The 26,723-nt window shown below is 33.0% G+C and overlaps 2 protein-coding genes across 4 annotated transcripts in view; one reads left to right on the top strand and one right to left on the bottom strand.

The window, feature by feature from the left end:
- Positions 1-23,566, bottom strand: LOC130891548 (facilitated trehalose transporter Tret1-like). The gene is made up of 3 exons (XM_057796371.1): positions 23,258-23,566; positions 10,419-10,724; positions 1-5,625 (listed from the first exon to the last, which is right to left on the bottom strand). The coding sequence occupies exons 1-3, from the start codon at positions 23,298-23,300 to the stop codon at positions 4,541-4,543; spliced, it is 1,434 nt and encodes a 477-aa protein (XP_057652354.1). The 5' UTR covers positions 23,301-23,566; the 3' UTR covers positions 1-4,540.
- LOC130891547 (phosphatidylserine lipase ABHD16A-like) overlaps positions 13,473-26,723 on the top strand; it is a 20,119-nt gene continuing 6,868 nt past the window's right edge. The window contains exons 1-5 of one of the 3 annotated variants that reach the window (XM_057796369.1): positions 13,473-13,733; positions 14,972-15,264; positions 25,769-26,073; positions 26,135-26,188; positions 26,244-26,554. In XM_057796369.1, coding sequence (XP_057652352.1) covers positions 25,996-26,073; positions 26,135-26,188; positions 26,244-26,554 — 443 coding nt within the window. In that variant the 5' untranslated portion in view covers positions 13,473-13,733; positions 14,972-15,264; positions 25,769-25,995. Of the gene's footprint in view, positions 13,734-14,971; positions 15,265-25,768; positions 26,074-26,134; positions 26,189-26,243; positions 26,555-26,723 lie in introns of those variants that run through there. The other 2 variants (XM_057796368.1, XM_057796370.1) reach the window with 2 other exon arrangements.

Consider the following 26,723-nt stretch of genomic DNA (forward strand, 5'->3'; position numbering starts at 1 on the left):
TTAAAATTCAATACTGACAAAATTTTATTAAAATTTCTCATCACTGGTTACAGTTTTTTCTTCCAAGAATATACAACGTGATTCACCCTGTATATTTATACATTAAATTATATAATTATAAATAGGAATAAAAAATCTTGAATACTTTTACATAAAATTAATGGAAGCTTTTACTATGGCACTACTTAAATAAAATAAATTAACTAAAAATAATACTGTAAAGTTTTAAACATATTACAATTGTCCGTTAAGTAATATATTTTAAGTGTTCGACTTTCTAATTATACAGTGATAAGCTAAATTAAGGAATATGATTATTATTTGGAAAATGTCCTGAACAAGTGGATCTATAGTTTAAAATTCTCAATAGGGCTTTTCAAAAACTCTGATCATGATCACAATGTATGTAGTTTGTAAAATTGGCCCTAAGTAGTGTAATTGATAGGCTGCTGATATTTGTAGGTTTTGTACTTTTTGGTTTATTGACATAGAAAATATTGAGTATTGGCAAGTTGCTGCTAAATAATAATTATTAAATAGTTATTTACGTATGAATGAAAATATTAATGTGGAAACAAATTGTGTTAGAAGTATTGTTAGTACAGAAGCAGGTCTTGAAGCATTGTTTCTATGGAAGCAAACAACGATATTTGAAAATATGTCAAAACAAGTTGAAATGTCTTCACATAGTGAATCAGACATTCCATTTGAAGTAAGACAGTCTGCAAATAATGGAGTGGGTAGTTTAAGTTTAAGGCTGAATTGACATTCCTATGAGAAGGAAACGTATTTGATGATGGCACCTTTTTTTTAAATTTACAATTCCAGAAAGCAAAATACACGTAATTCACAAATTTGTGGTCACTGCTGGAAATATTGCTGGTGTCAATTTTGTTGACCTCAAAAAGTATAGAAATATTAGAGCTCCTTTAAAAATAAGTATAAAAACATTAGACGTCTTGCTGTAAAGCAAGACATATTTTTGTGCGATATTATAATGTAAAATAAATCATACAACTTGAGTGCATAAACACCATTGGAAAATTACCAGCAAAGATTACTCAGTACCTGGGTCTACCTAATGTTAAAGGATACACAGAGCATTGTTTCAGACGCTTGTCAGCGTCTCTCCTGACAGAGTCAGAAGCGGAAATTCTAAGCAACATGGATAATGGTAATCCAACAGTGAAGCCGAGGGCTATGTTGAGGGTTCATTAGAAAATAAGAGAGGAATTCCGGAAAACATTCTGGGCCAAGCCCCTAGCATACATGTAGATAACACAGCTTCAAATGAAATTAACATTTGACAAGAAGTTCAAGAGAATATTCACCCAGAAAATTGACTTACTTCAAATAACTGTGTCTTTAATAGTATTGTTTTCAATCTATATAAATGTGACGTTTCCTAATGCCAAGGAGCGACTCAAAGTATCACACTTGATAGTGGACTTAGATAAAATTCATTACCATCTAAAAAATTATTCATAAACACAGAAAAACGATTAAGATATAAATATTGAAAAATTGAAATATTGAATTAAAGTAGCATTTTCATACTATTTGCCATAAATCACTATTTACAAGAGGAGAGTGAAAAATTTCAAAATATTTGAAACAATAGATATTAAACTAATTTACTACGCACTTTTTTGTGATCATCATGCTTTATACTTGAGTATTCATTCTAAAAATCAATAAAATTTTTCAAATAATAATCTCGTCCCAAATTTATACATTAACTATATACGCATCTGCTATATTGTTAGTAGAGTTTCTATAAATAGATATTATTTAAATTGACAAAAATGTGTAAGTAGCTTTCCGATTTTAAGATTTCAGATAAGATTTGAATATATTAAAATTGTAAATTTCATTAATTAAGCGAATTCAACTGCCTTTTCACACTTCTTTAAACTGTATTTTTAAACTTCAGTTTTCGTAAAGGCAAAAAAGTTTTTCTCTGTTGACTTGTATGTAGTAAAACCACAAATCGGAGTCAGGGATACAGAAAAACAAACATTTAAGTTGGCTATATTGATTTTACGAAAAAGAATACTAAGCTGCTTGCACTGAAGAAGTCAAAACATTGACATTATTAACAGATTTAAAGGAACTGTACCATATATTTAATACTCCTATATTGCTGATCCCCGTAAGTAAAAGTGCTGCACACCAAGAGAAACAGCAACTGCATTCTTATATCTCTCTTATTCAGACTTGATCCGCTGTGCACAAACTGAGCGACTGTAGTAAGTAAGTATAAGAGAGACGCTCCATCCATTGGAAGCTTATAACACGGTTAAGCGGTATACAGAATGAAAACGAGCATGACACTCTTAAGACGTTCATAAATGTCAAAGATAGATCAATTTGTTGAGAAACTCTCATAACGCACATAATGATCGCGCTTGTATGCGCTCTTGACGTCGAAGTTAACCAACTTTCTACTTTTTACGCGCTAATCGTCGCTGAACGTCAAAAACATAACCTCACTTTTCTAATTTAGTTTGTAGTTGCAGATATCCTGAAAAACGACTTCTCTGAGTAAAAGGCTGATAGAATTCGGTTAGATACAAGAAAACTAAAATATGCCAGATTTATTTTGGGAATCATATTCCCGTTTGAAAAATCCGTGACAAGAACTGGTGATTAACTTCCAAATCTAATCGACAATAGGGTTTTCTTATTGAATGTTTTGTTGAGTGTCTGGTTAATAAGTTGATAATATAACCCCGATTCATTCATCTATGTTTGAAAAATTCGTCTGGATCTATTTCGTTCGTTTTGAAATATGTTGTAGTAAAGTAACTGTAGATATTTCTATTCAAATTGCAGGGTCTTACCCACCAACGCCGTGTCAAATGTCGCTTTGTGTATATTTCTCTACACATTTCATGCAGTAAAGTAAGAATATATTACATTATAAATAATTCAAAATCGTTAATCACCGCTCAAATTTCATTATATACATTCACTTTTAAGGTTATGTTTACCAGCCAACCATTACTTTTATGAACGTCTAGAGCGCACCATATTCGCGTTCATTCTGTGCACCGCTTTAAAGTAACCATTTTTGGTTCGTGAGTTGGAATCAAGCCGTTTATTATTTTTTTCATTTGTTATTATGAATTATATATACGTATGTATATAAATCTTATTTTAAATAATTGAAAATTATATTTTCAAAATGTTTAATTGTTCCGTTTAATATCTCATCTATGTATAAAATTGCGTTCGTGCGAATGCTCTATTTTCGGGCATTCACATAGCATTTCAAGTCTATATGACGTATGTCTGCACTGTTGGATCGTCATCCTTTTCAAGACACCAAAATGCACGTTTCACTTATTATACGTTAAGTCTAATGCGCATGATCGTGAATGGATTATCGGTAAACAAAATTCATTACAATCATAGCTTTCCTTTTGCAAATGATCTGATTTATTTCAAATTGAGCTGATAATATCAGCTCACCTGCTCTCACTTTGATATGGTGGCTCAAATGGAATAACAAACTGAGACACATGCAATCAGTTCATTGTATTCTAATCCAAAATGCACTAGCCAATACAAAAGTAGAATAAAAATTAATTCGCAAATCTTAACCACAAGTAAATATATCCTAAAACTTTTCAATCATTTGTCAAATGACTGAATTGAGTTATTTTCCCAAAACAAAAGTTGTTGCTGCATCGGTAAGGGGTAATTCATCTGATTTGTGTAAAATTAAAATGGGACGTAGAATTGAATTCCGTATTCTTATTCCAATTTCTAGTCGAGTTCGTCAACGCTTGGACCATCCTATTCCGAGGCTAATCGTTGGATTTGTGAGCAGCAAATCTTTTTACGTCAGGCAGGTTGCTGGCCTCACCTGACAACCCTCCTCCTTTACCCGAGCTTGGGACCAGCAGTGGCAGTCACCAGGCTACTTTATCCACCCAGCAACCAACCATGGGCGGAAGAAGAAGAAGAAATTAACTGAGATTTCATGGGAAAGGAACGCTACTAATAGATAGATTTCCCCACTTGCAAACCCCCAAGCTTCAAATAAAAAGAACGAGATAGAAGTATAGTTCTTCCAATATCAATTGCAAAATACAGTTATGCGAGGATCAATCAATATTTCATAAATACGCACGGCACTCATAATAAATTAAAGAATGAAAAATAATATTTACTCGGTAAACATCTAACAAACCGTTAGTCCACGCGGATTCATCATTTCCACTGTTTACCAATGAAAACATCGAATCGTAAACATGTATTGCTATTGGCCGAAACTATCGGAAGGCGTATGTACACAATTTCTTCGAAATATTCCTGCCGACAAGGGTTTCTATAGTCTGCAATTGATATTGGAAGAACTATAGTCATTGGCTGCCTCTCTTCATGGGCCACCCTTCTACTTACGACCATTAGGAATATAGGAGTATTACAAATATCATCTTTTGCATTTTCTATTTGACTTTTTCTACACAATTAATTTTTGTCCTTACGAAAACCGAGCTTATTCTGCAATTTAATTAATACAAAAAATTATCTAATATTTTTCTACGCCTTTGCTTTTTTCAGATACGTATTTTTTAGATCTAAAATGAAACATACCACCGTACCTAAGAATATCTTGAATTTCACTAAAACTTTTCCCTTTAGTTTCTGGTACGAAAAGGAATACCATTATACCAGCTACGAAACAGTACAATCCAAAACACCAAAAAGTCTGCCCCATTCCCATTATTGAAGTTATGTCATTGAAGAATAAAGTTAAAAGAAAAGCTACTATCCAACTTGTACTAGTGATAATAGTAGTAGCAGTTTCTTTTACGTGTCCCGGAAGCATTTCTGCCGTAACTGTCCAAGGTACCGACATCCCGAAATTAAAAAAGAAGATGAAACACACTAAACTAGTTATAGGGAGCCAATATAATGGTTCCGTACTTATGCTAGTATATTCTAATAAATAGAAAAATATTCCCAGTGCTGCTAACGAAAAACACATTCCGAAACAAGAAACGACTATTAAAGTTCTTCTACCGAAGCGATCTACCGTGAACGGAGAAATAAAACTACTGGTTAGAATTATTACCGATATTATGAGTGACGATATGTCGTCGGATAATTGAGAACCAGAAGCCTGAAATATAAGTTGCATGTAGAAAAATAACGCTGAAAACCCGCACATTTCTTGAGAGAATACTAATAATAAACATATTATAAAAGCTTTACGAACAATATCATCGGCGAATAAATCGGCTAAACCGCCATTTTCTTTATGATCGTTCAATTGGTCTTTGATGAATACTAATTCTTCTTGCACAGCATCTTTGTCTTTTGATCTCAACAACATTAGCGATTTGGCGGCTTTTTCCATTTTATTTTCCGCTACCAAATAATACGGAGATTCGGGAGCTAGTAAAAGGAAAAGAAAGAAAAATATTGTTGGGAGCATCGCTATCATTAAATTGAACGCTTTGTAGGACATGAACGGCCCAGTTGAGTATACTATAAAATTTCCAATGGACCAAAAGACGTTGATAGCTTGAGATAACATGCCTCTGTTATAGTCTTCTGCAACTTCTCCAACGTATATTGGTAATAAAGCATATCCAGCACCTAACGACATACCTAAAAAATCAAATACATGTGAATCTTACACTAGGAAAAACTGATGCACGTCATAGAGGTACGATAAGGTCACATTCGAACAAGGTTGCCATTCTCTAAAAGTACTATGATCGAGGAAATTTTGTATATTACTTTTTTGGTCGCGCTTTTGGTAAGGCTTGGATGATATTTCTAGCATAACAAAGAATATTATTTAGAAAAACTTAACAAATTGACTTAATATTTTGTGCTACAAAATTCTAAACATTAAACAATCAATTTTTAAATGCAAGTCGCTGATTTAAACAAATTATGTAGTTCGATGTGGGAGAATGTGCAATAAACTTTTACTTTCGTTTCAACTTAATAAACTCGAACAATTAATACAATGCTTCCACTTCAAATATCAATCCTCTAATTGGGAACATTGCCAGGTTGAGTTTTTTTCTCTTCAATTTCCCAACGAAGTAAAACTTTTTTAAATACAGAAGATGTCTCTATGTTGTAATTGAAACATGTCGTAACTTGTTGTTTTTTATAATAAATAGTATGGAGTATGATTGTTGAGACAGTTCAAAGCAGAAGTTGCAGAAAGAAAAATACTTGAAATTAAAGGGGAACACACAATTAATTAGCGAATGATACACCGTTGGTTAAATCGTTTTATTAGTGGACATTTTACACTTGAAGATCGTACGGGCTCAGGTCGTCCAAAAGTTGAAGAAAAACATCCTAGTACCAGTACTCGCCGAGTATCGAGCTCCTTTGAACATTCTAAAGATGCCAGATATCGCCATTTAAAATCATTAGATAAGATCGGAAACCAGACCAGATACATCGAACACAAAGAGAGTATTAGAAACCACCGAAATGAAAATAGTGTGCAGGATCGCTGGTAAAACACTTTTTGACAGGGAGAGAAGCGAGGACATTAGAGGAACATGTATGATTGACAACGTGTACGAATGGATATTGGGAAGAAAGAGAGAGTCAGAATAGCTAGGATGAAGCGTTGGAAGACCCCGCAAGAGATGGAGCGACAACCTCTCTAATAATTAAACTGCAGAGGATACGAGGAAAAACAATCATTTTGCTTAAATTAAAGAAAGAAGAAGAAGAAGTTAACCGAAAGCGGATTCTCTTATAGATGGTATCTCCTACCACATCCAATATTTATTCCGGGCCTTATACCGTCAGATTACCATTTATTAAGATCCATGGCGAAATTTTTGCGAGGGAAAAAAGGCAATATTGGAAATCCAGTGTGACTTTTTTTGCATCTAAGACCAAAAAATATGAAGATTTTCACTTTGTATGATTTTTTAATAAACAAAGTGAACATTGGAAAACGACATTATTTATGAAACAAGGTTGGAATAGTGCGAAATGTGAAGTAGTCGGTAAGTATCCCAACGATTGGAAGAAAAATGGATAGTAAATTCCAACTTCATAGTGCAACAAGAAGAATACAATGTGAGAAAAGATGGGAAAGTGTTTGGTGCATTATGGTTAAAATAATGGTGATTTTGTTGGGGTTTAGAGAAGTAATGCTAAAAAGGAAATTCGCAGAAATATAGCGAATTCAATCAAATACGAGATCACTGAGCAAAATTTACAAGCGACATGGATCATGACCTATATGGAGCACAAAAGAAAGTGTGGAAGATACTCAAGAATAGGAAAAAACCAACAAACGAAGATACTTCAGGAAACTTTATAACACCGAAGAAGCCATAAGCATAGAAAACTACGCGACAAATCATCAAATATCACTGAACGAAGAAAAGATAATGGTAAAAATAAAAAAAAAACTGAAAAAAGCTCCCGGAACTGACCTCATCCTAAACGAACTTCTAAAATATGCGAGCTAGGTAAACATTTAAAAATTCTCTATAACAAAATTTTAGAGATATCGGGAATGCCTACGGAATGGCACAAAAGTATAACTATTCATATATTTGAGAAAGGACAGAAGACGCACCCAGACAACTACAGGGGCATAACACTGCTGAATACAAGCATGAAACTCTTCACTAGCATTTCAAAAGAAAGACTTGAAACACAAATAACGAACAGGTAAGAACAACAAGGTTTCAGACGAAACAGATTCACGACCAACTCCATATTCATTATTAAACAGCTAAAAGAAAAATCGATCGATTTAATAAGCCAACGTATGTCTACCTTATCGATTTGACCAAGGCATTTGATAGGGTCCGCCTCTCCGACATCATAAATATACTGATATCGAATGAAACGCCAGACACCATCGTAAGAGTAGTTCACAGTCTCAATACCAATAACACGACCAAAGTAAAAGCAGGAGACACTTATACGGAAGAGATACCAACACCAGAAGGCATCAGTCAGGGCGACAGTCTCAGCCCATTTCTGTTCAATATCTTAATGGACAGAATTATAGGGAAAGTATCATCACTAGATATGGAATACCGAATGGGACAGAATAAAAGAATCAGATGTTATGCTACGCCGACGATGCAGTTGTTTTCGCGGAAACGCATGACGTCCTACAGAGACAACTACAAAAATTCTGTCAGGTCAGCCAAGCGATGAACATGACTATATCCACAGAAAAAACGAAAAGCATAACCTTCGCTAAAGATTCCGTACTATGTAAACTGGTAGTTCACGTTAAAATCATCGTACAAGTTTCACAATTTAAATACCTGGGTATGGACCTGTCGAGTTATCACGACCCAGTGAAGGACCTAAGAAGCCAGAACAACAGCTGCCATATAAGGCTGCTTAAGGCAGATAATATGGGCGAACGAATACGTGCGAAAGTATAGTAAGATTAGGATCTATAAGACTTGTATCAAACCAATCATGACATACGGAATAGAAACCAGAGAGGAAACCAACAAAAGGAAAAGTTTTTTTCATTGTAAAATATTGAGCACTTAACTAATTCTCAACGTGGAGTAGGTAGGTAAAGGTCGTGCTTCGCGTACCTAAGTGGATAGCCGTAAAATGATCTTTCTGAAATTGGAGAAGCGTGCTTACGAATTAGGTAAACGGATTCAAAGATGAATAAGGACGGAAGAGTCAGAATTTTTAATCTTTTAAAGAGTTCACTGCAGTGAGCCCTGCTGTTTATTCCGGGTAAATATCTAACAACTCTCTTTTGAAAGGCATATCGAATATGCAACTCAATAAGGGCATAATAGACTGTTAAGGAAGTGGATAAGTTCAGTTCTTGGGAAACTCATCTCAGCGCAAAGCAGGAGGAACTTAATTTTTTAGATAAGGCGGCAATATATTACTCCAATTTTAAGGAATTGTCCACAACAAGCCCTAAGAATTTTACAGATTCAACGACGTTAATGGTGATGTTATTTAGGTACGTTAGAAGGTTTAAGTCGATATGTCCACCGATAAAAGTAAAAAATGAGCAATATTGATAACAGAGATAACACAAATATCACAGCATTTTAGTGGTAAAATGAAGATATAGAAGATATAGAGACTTGTTTTTTACATAGAAAGAGCAAAACTTGTATCCTGTTTAGTCCATCTTTTTGCCGTACCTTGCCATGAATATTTCTTCACTGTGAATTAATGAATTCTTTCGTTACATTATTTAAACTTTCTTCTATACACTCAAATGTTCCAATTTCACACATCTCCTTCAGTGTCTTAAACTGCTCTTTGTTATTCTTCAAACTGTTTTACAATTTTGTTTATTTGGCTATTGTATTCGGATAAATTTGATGCATTACCATTTTCCTAGGTATTAAATTGTTTTTACTAGTTCCAGCTACAGTCAAAAAACCCGATTTTTGTTTGTCAAAATTACTAATTTCTACTGTAACAATGGAATCTGAAAATTCACTTGAAAACTCCAATGGCTCTTCTAAGTATAAGTAAATTACCAGATGTTGCAGCATGAACATTCAGACTATCAACTTGATGCTCCTTGAGGATCAAATCAGTGTCTACTATACCTATACCTGTATTTACAGCTTATGAATCTTCTCGGTTTACTATACAGTCAAGAATTCTGTCATAAATGTAATCTTTATAAATTGAAGTAGACAATGAAGGCTGATGAGAGGTAGGAATTAGATGGGATAGCTTTATACTACAAATGTTTTCTATTGAAATTTGTACAATCAGTTTTCAAAAAATGATTTAGCACAAGCGATAATTTGATATTGAGCATCAGGAAAGCGTTTATGTTCAATTACTTTGACACTTTACATTGACAGTAAGTGACATATTTTTATTACACTAGCCCCACGATTGGTAAGTAACAGAACTAAATTTGTGTTGCCGAAATTTACATGACCTTCTTATTGAATGTTTAGTGGTCTAGACTAAAAGGTAATGGCGGACGCTTGGCTAGTGTCCTCCCCTTGACTCAGCTGATACGTCAGATACGATTCCTCCCGACTGAGGTGCCGGACTATTGAAAGTGACAAGCAATAGAGCGCCTGATTGGCGGAAGTTTACTGTAGTAACTTGGGGACAAGTAGAATAAAATTTAAAAAGTCTACACTATATGTTCATTCACTCATATATTTTTTTCACACATTAAAACAATTATTTAATCATTTTAACTCTATCATGTTTGTATCCATGACAATGAATTTGAACTTTATTCAGATTGTTCAGCCAATTATTAGAAACTAATAGTTTCTAAATGCCTAACTTCCCTTTAAATTCCTTTACCTATATGTTCTGAATATATACTTTTTCATAGTTGTTATCATCAGCATATATTATTTAAATAATTATTGAATACAGGGTTTTCCAAACACGGGATACATATTTTTAGTAATAATAACACTTACCACCAAGAGTTCTCGCTACATAGATTGTATAGACGTTTTTTGCGAAAGCTAGCATATAAAATGAAGTTATCAAAGGTAAGGCGGACGCAAGTAGAGCGTTTTTTCTTCCGAACTTGGAACAAATGTATGGCGCTGGTATTGGACCTATTATAGCTCCAATGGTTACAAGTGAACCAATCCAACCATCTTCACTAACTGTTATAGGATTCGGCAGCGGATTTATGGAAGAATCGTTGGAATATAATTTTACGTAATTCGGCGAAGTCCATGATATTGGAACATCTACCGAGACTGCCAAGAAACCAACTGCAAAATAAGAAAATAAACTTCAATAACTAATAGACAATAGAAAGATTGTACTTTTCCTGTTAGTGCAGAATAAATATACGCCAAAATATTTTTTTAACATTGGATAACATTTATCACTAAGACAAATTGCAATAGTCTAAGAAAATGGGTCCCGAAATACGAATACTGGGAAATAAATAATAAAAATAAATATTTAATATGAGTTTCTTTGAAGTCTCCCAAATAAATCTAACAAGAATTTATTGGAATAATTCCCCGATTAGTGGCGAAAAGAATAAACAAAAAGTGCTCCTTTCAAAATAGAGAAAAATCTATGTAGTTAGTAAATCTTTTAATTCCAGAAAAAAATGCTTATTTGAAGTTTTTTGCTGTACCTATATCTATAAAGTTAGGCTACCATTATACTAGGATGCTAGCATCCGGGATGCTGGCATCTGGGAGGTTAGCGGGGTATTAAATCAAATGGGATTAAACTAGGGATGCCAGCATCGGATGCTAAAACAGCCAACCGGAGGCTCGATTTTGTGCATCCCGGCTGGGATGCTGAAATGCGATCAGCCGGTCGCTTTTTGCATTGTGAGGCATTGGTTCAAATGCGGCGCATTATACTAGGCTGCTAGCGCTCTATTTGACATATGCGCGCGCACGCAGTTTGGATCAGAGTTATGACTAGTTTCCCTTAGGGTGAAATTTGTCTCAGGAATCTTGTATCTTGTTTAGAGATCTCGCTTTGGATGTAGCCTAGAAGCTCATTGAAAGAAGGAAGTGACATTCTAAAGTAATTAAAAAATCTTGTTTCACTATGCCTTTTTTTTTTAATTAGTAACATCAGCAACAACATCTCTTCATTCGTTGGGGCCATATTGACGACTGGCAAAAAATTAAAATAAAATAGCAGTCTGGGATGCTAGCATCCCAACACAATTTCCACTCAAAGTGGGATGCTAGCATCCTAGTATAATAGTAGCTTTAAAGTGATTGCAGTTAAAGAGATGATAGTTATAGCTTGAAAACATCACGACACAGAAAAAATGCGATTCTTCTTACCAAAAAAATTAGAACATGTTTAAAAAAATATTTGGTGGTTAAAAATTAAATTTCAAAGAGTCTTATTCAACTTTTTCACAGACAATTGGAAAAGTTTCTCTGAAATTGAAATTAAATTCTTAAACGTTAGTCATAGTCTAAGAGCCAGCTTAAACCTGACAGTACATATTTTACCATAGCTGAACTTTCGTCCAGTGAGAGTCCTATACCCACTAAATAGGGAATGGGTAGTAGCTAAGCCCGGCCACGGTGAGTTTGGGGTCTCTCAGGTGAGCCAGGTAAGAAAATTTAAGAGATTTTTAAAGTATTTTACGACGTCTGCCCTTTTAATATATTATAATATACATCTCTAAGAATTGAAAAATAACAATGGCTGCCGATTTTAACGGTTGCAACACCGCGGCAGCCGCTTTTCAAAATTTGAAAAAAAAAATTTTTTTAAACTATTTTACGGCGTCTGCCATTTTTGTATATTATTTATCCATCTATTTTAAGCTAATATTAAAAATGGCTGCTGTTTTATCCGGTTGTTAGTATCTGGTTTACAGTAAAATCTTACCTGCAATCCGTGTATAGTAATAGGTATTCATAGGTGTGATTTTTACATTGGTAGAATTTATATAATATCGGAATTATATTAGTAAATATAATAAAAGCCTTATAAAATATATATATATATATATATATATATATATATATATATATATATAAACGATCACATCTACTACTTTTCATGAGCATAATAAGGAAAAAAGGTCTATTATAAGGCTGTAGCAAATATGAAATGATTATTTAGGTGAAAGAAAAAATTTCTAAGGTTGATTGAAAATATTTATTTATTCATATCAGAATGTAGTCATTTTTTGAAATAATTAAAAACAAATAAAAATCCAAATTGTCTCGTAATGATAAATTTTATTATTAATTTTCATCGTCGGAATCGTCAACAGCAACTTTGAAGTAATCTTCATCCACCACATCAGATTCTGTAAAAATGAAATACGAATTTTTAAGTTAGCTTACGATATTAAAAATAAGTGATAATTAAAATAGTGTCACTATGCTGTTATTACCTTCAGAATTTAAAATTAAGTCACCGACAGAGCTAGGAAGTTGGTCACCGTCGAACCACTTGAACACGTAACAGTTTCCTATCTCCATCCAACCATATTCCATAGGACTCAATGATGTGAGCTCTTTCATATGAGCATTTTTCCAAATGCTGGATATATAATGCGTCCTCAAAACTTGTTGAAACAATTCCGATTTACACGGAGGAATCGAGCTTGCATCAAAGCTTCGGAGTTTTTTATTAAAATTTTCTTTTGTATCTGCTGCCTTGTAAGAATGAACAAATAATTGAAACCTCCCATCATCAACATCGATAGATTTTTTAGCATTGTACATGAGGCAAGTGTACTTCTGGATAACATTAAACAAATCAAGTAAGGTGTCCTCAGTCAGACTAATGTCACCGAAAGCAGCGAATGCTTCTTGAAACACAACGTTATTTTTCAGTAACGTGAAAGGTTTTTTTTTGCCACTTTTTTAAAGATTCTTCAGAAAATAAAAGCACTTTCTCGTCTTTTTCCGAGGCACAAATCACATACTTTAAATTATCAGTCATACTGATAAAGTATGGAATAGAATTAATAATCAATAAATAAAATGAAAACTTTAATTTATTCACGGTAGTGTGTTTTAATATTTTCAACGTGCAACTTTGCAGCGAAATAGATACGAACTAAAAATATTCGGTTGGGAACGGTTGGGCCAGATGTGCTTTTTTATTAGTACAAGGAACTATATCCCTACCACTCAGCCCTAGGAAAGAAGAAGAGAATATTAGACTAAAAAGAGTACGAAAATACTATATCATAAGTTAAAAGAGAGAAAGAAGAAAGAGAGCGAGAACTGCTATTCTTACTGTACTACATGTTTTCTATGGACGGGTTGCAGGTAAGATTTTACTGTAAACCAGATACTAACAACCGGATAAAACAGCTGCCATTTTTAATATTAGCTTAAAATAGATGGATAAATAATATAAAAAAATGGCAGACGCCGTAAAATAGTTTAAAAAAATTTTTTTTTTCAAATTTTGAAAAGCTGCTGCCGCGGTGTTGCAACCGTTAAAATCGGCAGCCATTATTATTTTTCAATTCTTAGAGATGTATATTATAATATATTAAAAGGGCAGACGTCGTAAAATACTTTAAAAATCTCTTAAATTTTCTTACCTGGCTCACCTGAGAGACCCCAAACCCACCGCGGCCGGGCTTAGCTAGTACCCATTCCCTGTTTAGTGGGTATAGGACTCTCACTGGACGAAAGTTCAGCTATGGTATAATATGTACTGTCAGATTTAAGCTGGCTCTTAGACTATCACTCTAACTCTATAAATATCAGCAAAAAATTAATAGTAAATTAGCAAAAAATTAAAAATTACTACTTTTATCGTAAGTTTTACCGTATTTCCAAAATTCAGATACAACAATTTTTTTTCATTTCTTGCAAGATGATTGCAAAAAATTTTTAATAAACTATTTTGCACACTTCAAATTAACTTTAGGAGCTTAACCAAGATTTGGATTAAGATGGCAACACACAGGCAAGATACCATCTCATCATTATATATAACAATTAAACGTGAATCGTTCTGTCTGATGCAATCTTTAGCAGTCTCTGTGAGATGTCAATCAAGTCTTTCAATATATTCATCTATAATAAACATTACCAGCCGCAGGAACTTTTCTAGATTGACTTTGCCTTCCATTATTGCTCTTAAGAAGTCATATATGTTTTTAAAATAATCTTGTTTGTTGTCCAAAACAAATATTAATCTTTTATTTCTCAAGACTTTTTCATTAGGAGTAGAAGTATGTCATGTTCATAATATTTGAGTATTCTACGCATCATCAAGATCTCAAAAGCTTCATTTGATAACATCGAACGCCTCAAGTATCGAGGCTATAATCTCACGTAAAAAGATTGCATATAATACCTGTTCTCACTATCTAATGAGTAATGATAGTGTGTAATTTCGTAGTATTCTTTCAATTTTAAGAAAGGCAATTGCCTCTGTTGAAAAAATATCGAGACTAAATTCGTATTTCCACATTCTTTATCATCCGGTGAGTGAGATCCCACAAATAATTCATATTTAATTAAATAACACGTGCCATTCCCACTTCCAGAAGTCAGTTTACATTTCGGGTGCCCTTTGAGCGGGATTGTTAATATTTGAAAGAGCTACAAGTCGCAGGGAGCAACGTCGGGATTATATGGAACAAATTTGGGCTTTATTAACTAATATGAGATTCGATGAATGCTATGGCGCATAGAAATGTTTAAGCAGCACTACTATAGTCTAAACTAGAGTTACCAACCTCAAATTTGAAAAACCAGGATTTGAAGCTAGAAAAACCAGGACAATTCAGTTTAAAAACAGGACGCATTAATAGAGTTGCAATAGTTAAAAAAATATCTGGTGAGAAAATGTGAAATAAAATTCAAGTATTAAAATAATAACCCTTTAAAAAAATATTTGAATAAAATTATACAAGTTGAAAAATAGTTATTAAAATATAAAACAAACACTTTAGTTTGTAACAAATTTTTGAGTAAGTTATAGACTATAACTATTAGATATTAGATACTATAACATATAGTTACAACTAAATAGTAATCTGACTGGATAGCTAGCTCTGTATGTCTAATGTAAGATTTGAGAAGAAGCGCGTGAATTTCAAAATTTGAAAACCCAGGATGCTGCTTAAAAACTATTCAGGACGTCCCAGGACACTACAAAAACTAGGACATGTCCTGGGAAAACAGATCGGTTGGCAACCCTAGTCTAAAACTATGGTCGTTTCCTAATAATTGCATCACGCCATAGTTTTGTATCATATAGACTAGTAGACATGTCCACTCAATGCAATGACGTGGTATTTTTATTTGAGGTCTCTTCAAATACAGAACTGCTAACCAGTACGTTTAGCCTAAAGTTAAAAAGTAACGAGATGTTGTTAATATGTAGTTAAATTTGTTTTTTTTTTGATAATTCTGTTTTGTGTTTAGCAAGCTAAGTTTCTTAAATATTTATAATTCAATGTTGAAATGGTAATTTTAACGAGGATTAAATTAAGTATCATAGTTCATAGTTATCGGGTTGAGCGGTTCGAACCGTAGCGCACTCAACCTAACCAAAGTTCGCTGTCCTTAGAAAAGCTGATAATGCACCTTATTTTGAACCTTTCACCGTCACTGGACAATTATACTTAACGAATTACAGAGTGGAGACAATGGTTATGTGAAAATCTGGACGCAGATTATAGATTAATGTCCTATAACTTTGATGGATAAATATTAAATAGCCTAGAGGCACACTTTGATGAAGCCGATTTTTGGTGTTAGCTAATTCATAATAATGAGGTTGCTCACAAGATAATATCTACGGAGACTAATGGAAACACCTGGCATGAGACAATCTAATGAACACATAGATGACCCTTCTGTTTGTCTTACCAATCAGCACGGTTATTTCAGACGTCATCACCATGCTGTAGGCATGGAATGTCGTTGGTACATGAAGGACAGAGTCGGTATTTTCGCAAAATTTCGGTAGTTGCAGTGACCCTTTAAATCAGTACCACTACCACATTGTTAGCATGAACTAACTTTTTTTAACATCTTTGGAGGTGAAGTGTTCTACATTCTTTCATAAGGTCTTTCAAAAGGTCATAACTTCAGATGGGCAATACTTTAAATAATACTATTGTAGATGTTTTTCTTAAATAAACGTTCAAATTTCGAAAAAAACGTACGAATTAAGTTATAGACCACAATCTTTACCAATTTATTATAATAACTCATATTATTTGTTACTATTATTTGCCCAAACACTCAAAAATCACGACTATAAGGGGTGGATAATTAATAATAAATAGCCAGTTACATTTGTATTATAATAAAATTTCTATCTCTTATAATATAGAGATAAGGAAAATATTTTTAAAAGGGATCAACTATAAACTGTTTATGGATAAAATTCGCGATAACTTAATCTATAGGCATAAATCACGATTTGATAGGACGGTTATAATTCCACAAAGATTAGCAAATATCAACAAACAATGCAATCACGTCAAAATCAGAAATATTAATCGGATTTAGTTTTATCTCCGATTATATTGATACCCTCTCCAGATTACTATAATTTTAATAGCTACCTTCGAACGAGAATCACTATCTGGGATAAGTATATGTGCAATCGAAAACAATGGAAAATTCAATCCACTTAAAACGTATCTAGACACATTTTATTGTTAAATAGTTTATTTTTTATATCAGTTCAATGTGCCTCGAAAGCGCTGGTTATTTTGGACACAGAAATAGAAAATTACATAAAGAGCTACGACAAAACTGTTACAACACATAAATTATATTTTCTAGTACAGATTGACGAACTCCAAGACATTCTTGATCTTTGTTGGGCAATTAAGTGTTTTCTTAAGGTTAGGTTTCAGATTAAATTGCTGATATGTGGTAGAATATTGTCTGCAGTCGAGCAGATTGTGCTTAACGGATACAAGAACGTGATAATTTAGGCAGACAAGATAACTCTCTGAAGACATTAAATAGCTGTAAGTTTGATATGATAAATACGGAGACACAGCTTCTCTCTTCAAAAATTTAGGTGAAAAGTAGATGAATGGATGTTGTGAAATTCTGTTATTCTATTCCTCCACATATAGCGCTAAGAATCTTGGATGAGGTTTTTCTTGTTAGTCTTGAGAACTTTATCAAACTGAATTAGGATTTATGACGGGTTATCAGGTGCCATAGAAGTCAAATGAGACTTTTAAATGATGAAAAATGCGAGTTTGGTAAATTTTATGCATGTTTTGGACTATCTAGTTGTCGATGATAAAGTGTTTCAATTGACTGTATAGAGAAAAGAGAATCAGTACATATCGCCTAATGTATGACAAGAAAAGATATATTTGAAAGCTTGAAGTATGAAGCTAGTACACTACATATCGAAGGTAAGCGGAAGGTAGCTCTTGATCTAGTCTAGTTCTTGGTTTCTAGTAACTGGCAATTCCAGATTAAATACTACAGATATATCGTTGTTCTGATTTCTCTCGAAACGCTGCCATGAGATCGGACATTTGAATCGGTTATGTTCAGCGTTTCTTCACTAACTGGCCATAGAATTAATTTCGTCTCTCCGTCTTACTGAGACATCTTTAGTATTTAATCTGGGGCGCAACCGACAACGGAACCATTTTTGGAAATATGAGAATAAAGGAATTAGTCGAAGAATGTCTAAAAATGTTTAGGTATTATAAATGGTGAGGTGTTGATTTAAGAAATATTTTTGATTCAAGAAGGAGAGGAAAGTAGAGGAAATAGGAAGTTTTAAAAACAGTTTATTGAATTGTAGGTAAGTGGCATAGTGGTGCGGTGATACAAAAGAGAAACAAAGGTAGCTACTTCTATTTGTTCTCTTCACCTATACCAATGTATTTTTTCTTTTCCAATTCAACGAATTTTTTAACGAAAAATGCATTAAAAAATAAAAGAAGAGGACATGAAAGATACTTAGACATACGATTGACTAATTGAAAGTTTAATTAACCTCATTTTTGAAACTGAAGTTTTTTTGTATTAAAACAAAAATTCAAAGTCAACGAGTTGTTTTAAGAATCATTAAAACTACACTTGTTTCTAATCTTTCAACTAGAGACACATAAATTAAGATATAAGTTGTTTATCATGCAATATAGGTCTTTGGTGACAATTTATCTAATTTTCCTCTAGTTTATCTTTATGTATTTCCTAGAACTATTAGAGATGCGCTCATTATCTACATTCAAGTGAATACCAGCAATATTTCTCACTTGGAATGCCCATACTAATGATTTTAGACAGGAGACTGATTCACTTCACTCTAAAAATCCTCTAGAACATTACTCGCTACTCTTTTCTCAGGTTTTATCAAGACAATAGTCTTCTGTCGCTGTTTCAATATAAACGCACATTTAGAGTTGATTTTAACTAACTGAAATAGTGTAATTACCATAACATTGGTTTTCATCTGAATTCGCTGGCGTAAATCATCTATAGAGTTCGACTGAGTGGTATAAAAAAGTTCAGTGGATTAAGTCGAGTGAACTATGTTTTGTACAAAAGCATGCGAACCGCTTCTTACCTTCATTTTGTTGAAATACCATCAAAGCTTCTCACGAATCATCATTTTCAAAAATTCGTGTTGTTGCAAAATATATATTTTTGTTGTATTCCAGAATATAACTCTCGCATATAAGTTGAGTAACCAACATAATACAATCTCCTTCAAGAGCAAAACAATAATTCCAATGCTTCTCTAACTTCTCGATGCCATGGTTGTAGAAAGATTTGTCTTTGACTCAAAATAGGCTTCTAGTTTCTTCATTTCAGCTGAATTTTTACCGGCGACCATTTTTTTGAAATCAGCAAATAGCCAGTAGTAACTGGGGGTCAGATACGGAATATACGTGGTTAAAGTGTAATTTGTTCAATTTAACCATCGTTGCCGTCGACTTCAAACGATCAAACACCTCTATATAGTATTCGCTATTGATTGTCTCTCCCTTTTGAAGATGAACAATATTTCATGCACATCCCAAAATACTGAGGCCATAACCTACCCAGCTGACTGCCGTGCCTTTGGACGCTTCGGACGTGGTTCGCCGGCTGCAATCCACTAAGATGATGATCGTTTTGATTCCGGAGTGAAGTGATCTGATTTATTACGTGTAAACATGGCCAAACATTACTCTGAATCATTAACACGTTGTTGTTTTTGATCGACTGTGAGTAAACGCGGCACCCACATGGAAAAAAGATTTCTCATGGTCAAAATTTCATGTAAAACGTTCACCATCATCGTTATTTGTACAACCACGATTAAATTCAGCAAAACAATAACAAGTGATTCTTTTTGATGGAGCAGAGTCCAGATATCACTTTTGAAGCCATTGCTGAGCTTGTACAGTATTTTTTTTCTCATCAAGAAGGAATAATAAATCAGCACACGAAATTGTTTTGAATATAACAAAAGTAGCTTCACTTAAATGGCTGTCACTTTTTTCTGACTACTCAAAATGTCATGAATTCCCACATAGTCTTTTGAATCTGGTACTTCGTAAACGTCATATGGATTGGACAATTGCAGCGCCATCTGTGAGTCAGTCACGACTTATTGAGCGATGTATGTATCTTGCCAATGTCTACAAGCAAAACTGTGGACGCAAATCGAAATCGTCTTCAATAAGCTCTTGAATTAATGTTTGTGAAGTAGCTTAATTCTTTCTTGGAGGGTTAAAAAATTTAGTCAAACTAAAACATAACAAAGGATAACTACTAGGGTTGTCGGAGAAGTTTCCAACCTCAACCTAAAGACGTCATCACTTATCAAAATAAGTTGAGAAATATATTTGCGGTGGTGTTGAAAAATTCTTACTAAAATTCCAGCCATTACAGCATATGAAAAGAATGCATTTGCCATATACATATACATTATGCATGTACCTGCTATCCGCTCGTTGGATTCCGCTCTTTCTTAGGCCTTATTGACGCAGTTAATGCAAAATGAGTCAGATTTTGGAGTCTAATCACAATTAAAGATAAAACCTTATTCCACCACTACTGTTCTGAGAAAAAAAACAGGACAATGCACCTTCTCACTTGCAGGAGAAGTATTCTCATCAGAAGAGAACGTTATCGTATACGTAAACGCCTGTTTTGAGGAGAAAGACGCAACTATTTGGAAACGTAAAAAAGGCTAAAGCAATTCTTGAAAAATATGAATGATTATGAAGAAAAATGTCTTGTTTCTTTGCTAGGTCGGAAACGTTTCAAACACTTGTAAATGGTATTTTGAAGAATTTTCACTCACAAAATATTAATCTGGAAAGCAAGATTCTTCGGAACTGGAATAGTCATGATCATTTATTATTGGCGTTAGCGATGTTAAAATAGATTCGATGTCTTTATTTATTATTATTAGTTTTGTTTTTAATGAAGTTCAAACCACTTCTATATGCTATAGGTTCGAGCACACAATAATATGGGGACAGTTTATGAATCTTGCAAATACTATCAATAACACTCTCAATAACTCCTTATTCAAATTAAAACTTTATAATTTGAAGCAACTGTTTTGTGGGAATCTTTTCAGAAATATTCATGTTCTAAATGTTCTTCTTTTTTAAAACTCGTATTGGGAAAGTTTAATATTCAGTTATAACAATAGGTGTTATCCATAACAATGACTAAACTTGATGGGATGTTTGGTAGCAGCTGATAGGTGAAGCAATTTTTAAATAATGCCACGCCAGAATTGAAGGTACTGGTTCGTTCGAGGCACTTCGGTTAGATGCTTCGGTAGACATAAATAACGCATTTTTATATAGAATACGTAATTAATTTGTATTGCAAACTTAAAACCTGATATTTTAGTTTGGATAGAATATGAATTCCTTGGACAGTAACTAATTCTGTTTGTGTTATGACCAAAATTATTCTGTTTAATAATACAGAATCATCGAAAAATAGTCTAACATTCTAAAAAGCGACATATTGAACGAGAAGAATTATTTAAAAGTCAATTTTGTTATCATCTTCATATCAAAAACTCAGGTCGAATATACACAGATCAACTCAAAAGAAACTCATTTATCATGCAAATCATTAACCAGTTTGCAATTAGTAACACCCTTTGTATTTGAATGGGGAACTACAGACGGAGCGACTGATTACCAACCAGTCGGCAATGTGTTGGCAATCGGTTTGAAGAAACTAGACCTGTTGCTTCGCTGGCAACTTGAATAACTTACCTCTCAATGGTTTCAATAGATGAAGGTTATTTGATGTTCAATGTAATCACGTAAACACGAGTTTGTCACTTCAACAGGTTAATAATTCGTTCTAGTAAAATTACTGTCTTCATTTTATTTTATTTTTGTTATATTTTCTATGTAGAAATCAAGCACAAGAGGATAAACCCTTATACACTGTAGGTATTTATTTTGAACTTCTGTAGGTTATAGTTTTCTGGAAATACGTGTCTTGGTAGCTGATTCCACAGGCTTGCACTTTTCCAAAGGAAGGAGTCCCGATAAATTGAGGTTTTTAGCGTCTACTGTCAAACTCGGTGTTCATGAACCACGCCTGACTGTCGAGTAGTTCTTGCAAATACTGCTCTATGTGGGATTATCTTGGACAACTCGCAAGAACATTTGCCATGGTAGAACCGATAAAACAGAGTCAGGTCGGCGACCTTTCTTCTATGCTGTAAGCTGTCCAAGTTTCTGGTCAACTCTGTAAGTCGAAATACCCCCTTCTGAATAAAGTCGAGCATTAGGGCATGCTTGAGGACCGAGCCTCAAATTTGCAAGCAATATTCCAAAGATGAACGAATATGATAGTTTGTACATTTACAAAAGAAGTTTAGACTGATTGTTTGGTTCGACTCTGAGGTAAATTATTTTTTACAGTTAAAATTGAAAAGAGGATGTAGAATAGCTTTTGACTAGAAAGCTCAAAATTGGAGAATATTCAAATTACATCAAGTTATTATAAACCAAAAGGAGCTATTGGTTACTTTTGAGACAGTCGGGTTTGGGTCACTACTGAGTCTGCAGTGCGTGTAGACAAATGTCAACAATCAGTTGGTGACTTCAGGTACTTTTAAGTTTAGTTTTTTCTCAGTTGCTTCATGTGTATTGAGTCTTATTTTCATCAACATAATTTAGATTTAGATTGATATTTGAAGGCTATTGATGATAAAAACATTTTGAGTAATTGAAGAAATATTTTTATATTTTGAAAAAAGTAAATGGAATCATCCTCATTTTGCCTTAGATTTGTTAATAAATAAAGATGTTAACTAGCATCATATATAATCTCAACAACATGATATATGAGTTATAAATTATATTATAAATTATGAAAAAATAGAATATTGAATACATAGTAGATTCACACAAAAATGTACGATTATTTTTGGTATAAGTTGAAAGGATCACTCGAGATACGTTTGTGATTATTTCTATATTTAGATATCGCTACTGTTCAATTTTTTAATATTAAAAATTCCAATGTTGAACTTTTACAATTACCAAGAAGATTGATATAACAAAACATGTAATTGAAACAAGGTAGGTCTAATAGTTTTTTAAATTTTCCTCCCATTGTAAATCTATTAACTTTTTTAATGTTATTATGCAAGAATATCAGTGCAGGTTTTTCTATTTATGTACGAAAGACGTAACTGTAAATCCTAAAAATAAATTAGTAACCAACGCTGAACTAGAATTAGGTTATTTAGAAAAAAACAACGGAAAAGTATAGCCTTGTATGATACTTGTTATAATCACCAACAATTTCAATAGATAGTTTTAAATTAACAATAAACAATCGGTTGATGAACTTACCAGTACAAATAACTAAAAAAGTGTAGTTGAAAAACTTTGCCATTATTGATGAAAATGAAAGCACTACAACGTCACTATCATGTGGGACTGTTACTGATTGAAGAAGATGGGGGACACTTGAAGACCTGATATTACTCTTTATACAATATTGATAAGAAATGGATTATTAAATTAAAATCGCGACGAGTCGTAGTGTATTTTTTATCTCACTGGCGACTAACCTATGATCTGTATCAACGGTGGCTATTTATATAATAACAATACTATTTTTATTCACGTACTATCAGATAAGTTAATCACTGTTCTACCCAGAAAAATATTAAAAATCAATTATAGTATTAACATTATTTTCATAAAACATACTCTAAGGGAGATGTAAACTAACTAACTAGTTGCTGTGTGTGTTTGTGGGTGGTGGTATAAGATCCCTACTTACATCGACCAACCCTCAAATATATTTTTAATCATTGGCGTATGTACATGGGGTGCAAGATAAACAAGAGTTTTACTGTAAAAAAATGTAACTGTAACCGTAAAAAATTTTACATTTGTATTGAGTAACTAACATATTATAATAATTGCACTGTTATTGCAAAACGAAAAATTATAATTGATAAAATAGATATTCGTCAATTGAAATTTAAGGTTAAGTAAATGAAGTACACGTGTATAAAAAATCAAACCGTCAACAATAATTCTTGTCGAGATGCAAACTTTGTTGAAAAGGTAATTTAGTGCCATTTATTGTTCAGATATACAAAAATAATCAACGAAATCTTTCATATTGAAAAAATTGATGATTTCCATTCCGAGTCCGTTCAGGCGTTCTACCTAACCGATTTGCTTAATTTTTTTTTTAATGAAAGGTATTGATGCACAGATTAGCCATCAACCATCGGATTTCATCTAATTTTCACCATTCTCAAGTTATACTCAAATGCGATTTCCCCCTGTACATTACTTATGGGAATTTTTCACATACACACGTTCTATCCTCAATATCTCAGGTTCTATTCAAGATAGAGACTTCGTTTTGGTTTAAGAACACTCGCTGAAACACCTTCTTTCTTTTGAGTTTTTGAACAATTAAATCGGTTGAGTTGGAGAGGAGCTAGGCGCGGACATTCAATGTGGAGTTATGGATTTTTGTAGGTTTTTGGCAATTTTTCTACATTCAAAGATCTATATCTCAGGTTCTAATATAGCTACAGAGTTCGTTCTTTTCTGTTATAATGATTTCTGATACTTGCGAGCGAAGCCGCGGGTAAAAGCTAGTGATATATGAAACCATTTCAAATCAACTATAGTCCAGGCTACCAAGGTAAAAATGAGGTATTACCTCCGATTTCTATAAACCCGCATCGATTTGCATGAAAATTTGGAATTAAGCTTGACTTACCCTTTTCTTCAATATCTACCCTATGCCGATATGTGCTTATTACTCTTAGGGGTGAAATCTACCCCTTATTGCAAAAAATCAATGAAACAATAAGTATTAGCATTTAATGAATAGAAAAATACTTTTAAGGTATGAATAAAAGTTGTTTAATGCTTCAATATAGTATTTATAATTTTGCAACCCTGTTTGATGTATTTCATTTCTTATAAAGCACCCCCGATTAATACAAAATTAAAAAACTTCAATTACCTTGTGGTAGCTTACTTATATTAAGTTGACTCATTATTTCGAAAAAAATTGAAAAAAATATTTATAGACGTACTTATTTATTCTTTTTGATGATTAATTTATTTCAAATGGTCATCTCTTTATCTCTTTCAACTTGAATATTATGTATTTAAAATTTTCAACTCTTATAAATCATCCCTTATGACAAAAAATGAAAAAATTCATATTTTCGATACATACTTCACACTTATACGCCAAAATATACCTGCTCCAAAGTGTGTGTATATAGTTTTTTTGCCATATCTCGCTCAAAACGTAGATTTATAGGGAATGTCATAAGTTTATAAACGTTTACAAATTTAAGTGGTTATTTTCAATATAAGAATGTTCACCCTTTAGTTGGGCTGTAACACACACACATCGGCGTTTGGTAGATTTTGCTTTTTGAAGTATTCCCTGTTTCATCAAAATCGATGCAGATTCATGGAAACGTGAAAAACTTAGTAGTTTGGACTACTATAATAATCCCCAGTGGTGTAGTACGACATCTATGTCACTGAAAAACAAAATTTATACCAAATAAATTCACAACTTGGCTTGGTACTTTGGATATAGAGGAACCAAAAATATATTAATACTACTACACTAATTCAGAATTATCTCTTTTTTTCTATTTGAACATGATAACCATCAATCAATCATTCTCAAAATGCACTGCGTTTAGTGAAAGAAAAGTTGCCTACCCTATTGGCGCTTTTATGTTTTGGGAAATATGTTTTAATCCTGATAAATGTCTCAATTAGAAAATAAATTTCTCATAAATATGCATTTACACATAGTATAATAGAAAATGTTGTGAATTAGAAAATATATTCCTATTTCAGAAAAAGCTTTATTCTTTAGTTTGTGTGTTGAGATCACAGAATTAGACTATTCCGTTCTGTGGTCAAGATTAACTGATGAATTCCATACAAATAACAGATGTCAACTAGGAAATGTACATGTACTACAAAACCCTACCAAAACTAATAAAAATGGTATTCGCATAAATTACATTAAGTATCAATGAAAGGTTTTAAAGTGTAGAACTCTGTTACTAACGTCTTTAAAAATGCCTTCAGTTGAAACATTTTTGGCATGCATGTTTATGGGTAAACTTAAAAAAATATATGGGACAGGTCCACTGGAGGTAAGTTTGAACTTTTAAATATTCTGTTATGACTTGCAAACCTCTGTCAATGCAATTTTAGCAGCAATATGAACCTTCTACCATCGAATATTATAGTGAAAGATGTATAAATTCGGTAAGTACTAATGGATAATAATACAATTTACTAACAATAAAAATTTTCTTTTTAGTTTTATGTAATTTGGAAGTTAGGAATATATACTTCTCCAGTTATAGTAGGATTTTTATACCAACGGGGATATTTCGAACCAGATGGACTTTTAACATTAACAAAATTAGTTACCACTGCTGGAATTATTGTAATCATGTCACTATGCTTAAGAGGAATTGGTAGGGCAAATAATCCGATATACATCAAATTTCTATCAACTGTAAAAAATGCAGAAACAAATATGACACCAGCTACTAAACAACAATTAATGAAATATGATTTTGACTTTAAATCCTGGCCAGTGGAATTTAGATGTACAAAGGATGCGAGGTATACCTCTCGATCATTTTAATCAAGCCAAAATAATGCTTATTTCAAATTAGTATTAATAGTTATTACACTTTCATAGTAAGTGATTCATATTTAATAAAAAATTGTTTGAATTGAAAAATAACATTATAAATGCTTTTAAATTGAGTTATTTTGAAGATGCTTTTTT

Source organism: Diorhabda carinulata, chromosome 3 (genome assembly GCF_026250575.1).
Source record: "Diorhabda carinulata isolate Delta chromosome 3, icDioCari1.1, whole genome shotgun sequence".
In the NCBI taxonomy this organism is placed as follows: Eukaryota; Metazoa; Arthropoda; class Insecta; order Coleoptera; family Chrysomelidae; genus Diorhabda; species Diorhabda carinulata.

What these genes read in the sequence shown, in the direction of transcription:
- LOC130891548 (XM_057796371.1), bottom strand. Translation starts at nt 23,300, where the DNA reads ATGGCAAAGTTTTTCAACTACACTTTTTTAGTTATTTGTACTG. An exon ending in TTTTTTAGTTATTTGTACTG is followed by an intron (nt 10,725 to 23,257) that starts GTAAGTTCATCA and finishes CTTATTTTGCAG; the next exon opens with TTGGTTTCTTGGCAGTCTCG. An exon ending in TGTAGCGAGAACTCTTGGTG is followed by an intron (nt 5,626 to 10,418) that starts GTAAGTGTTATT and finishes TTGATTTTTTAG; the next exon opens with GTATGTCGTTAGGTGCTGGA.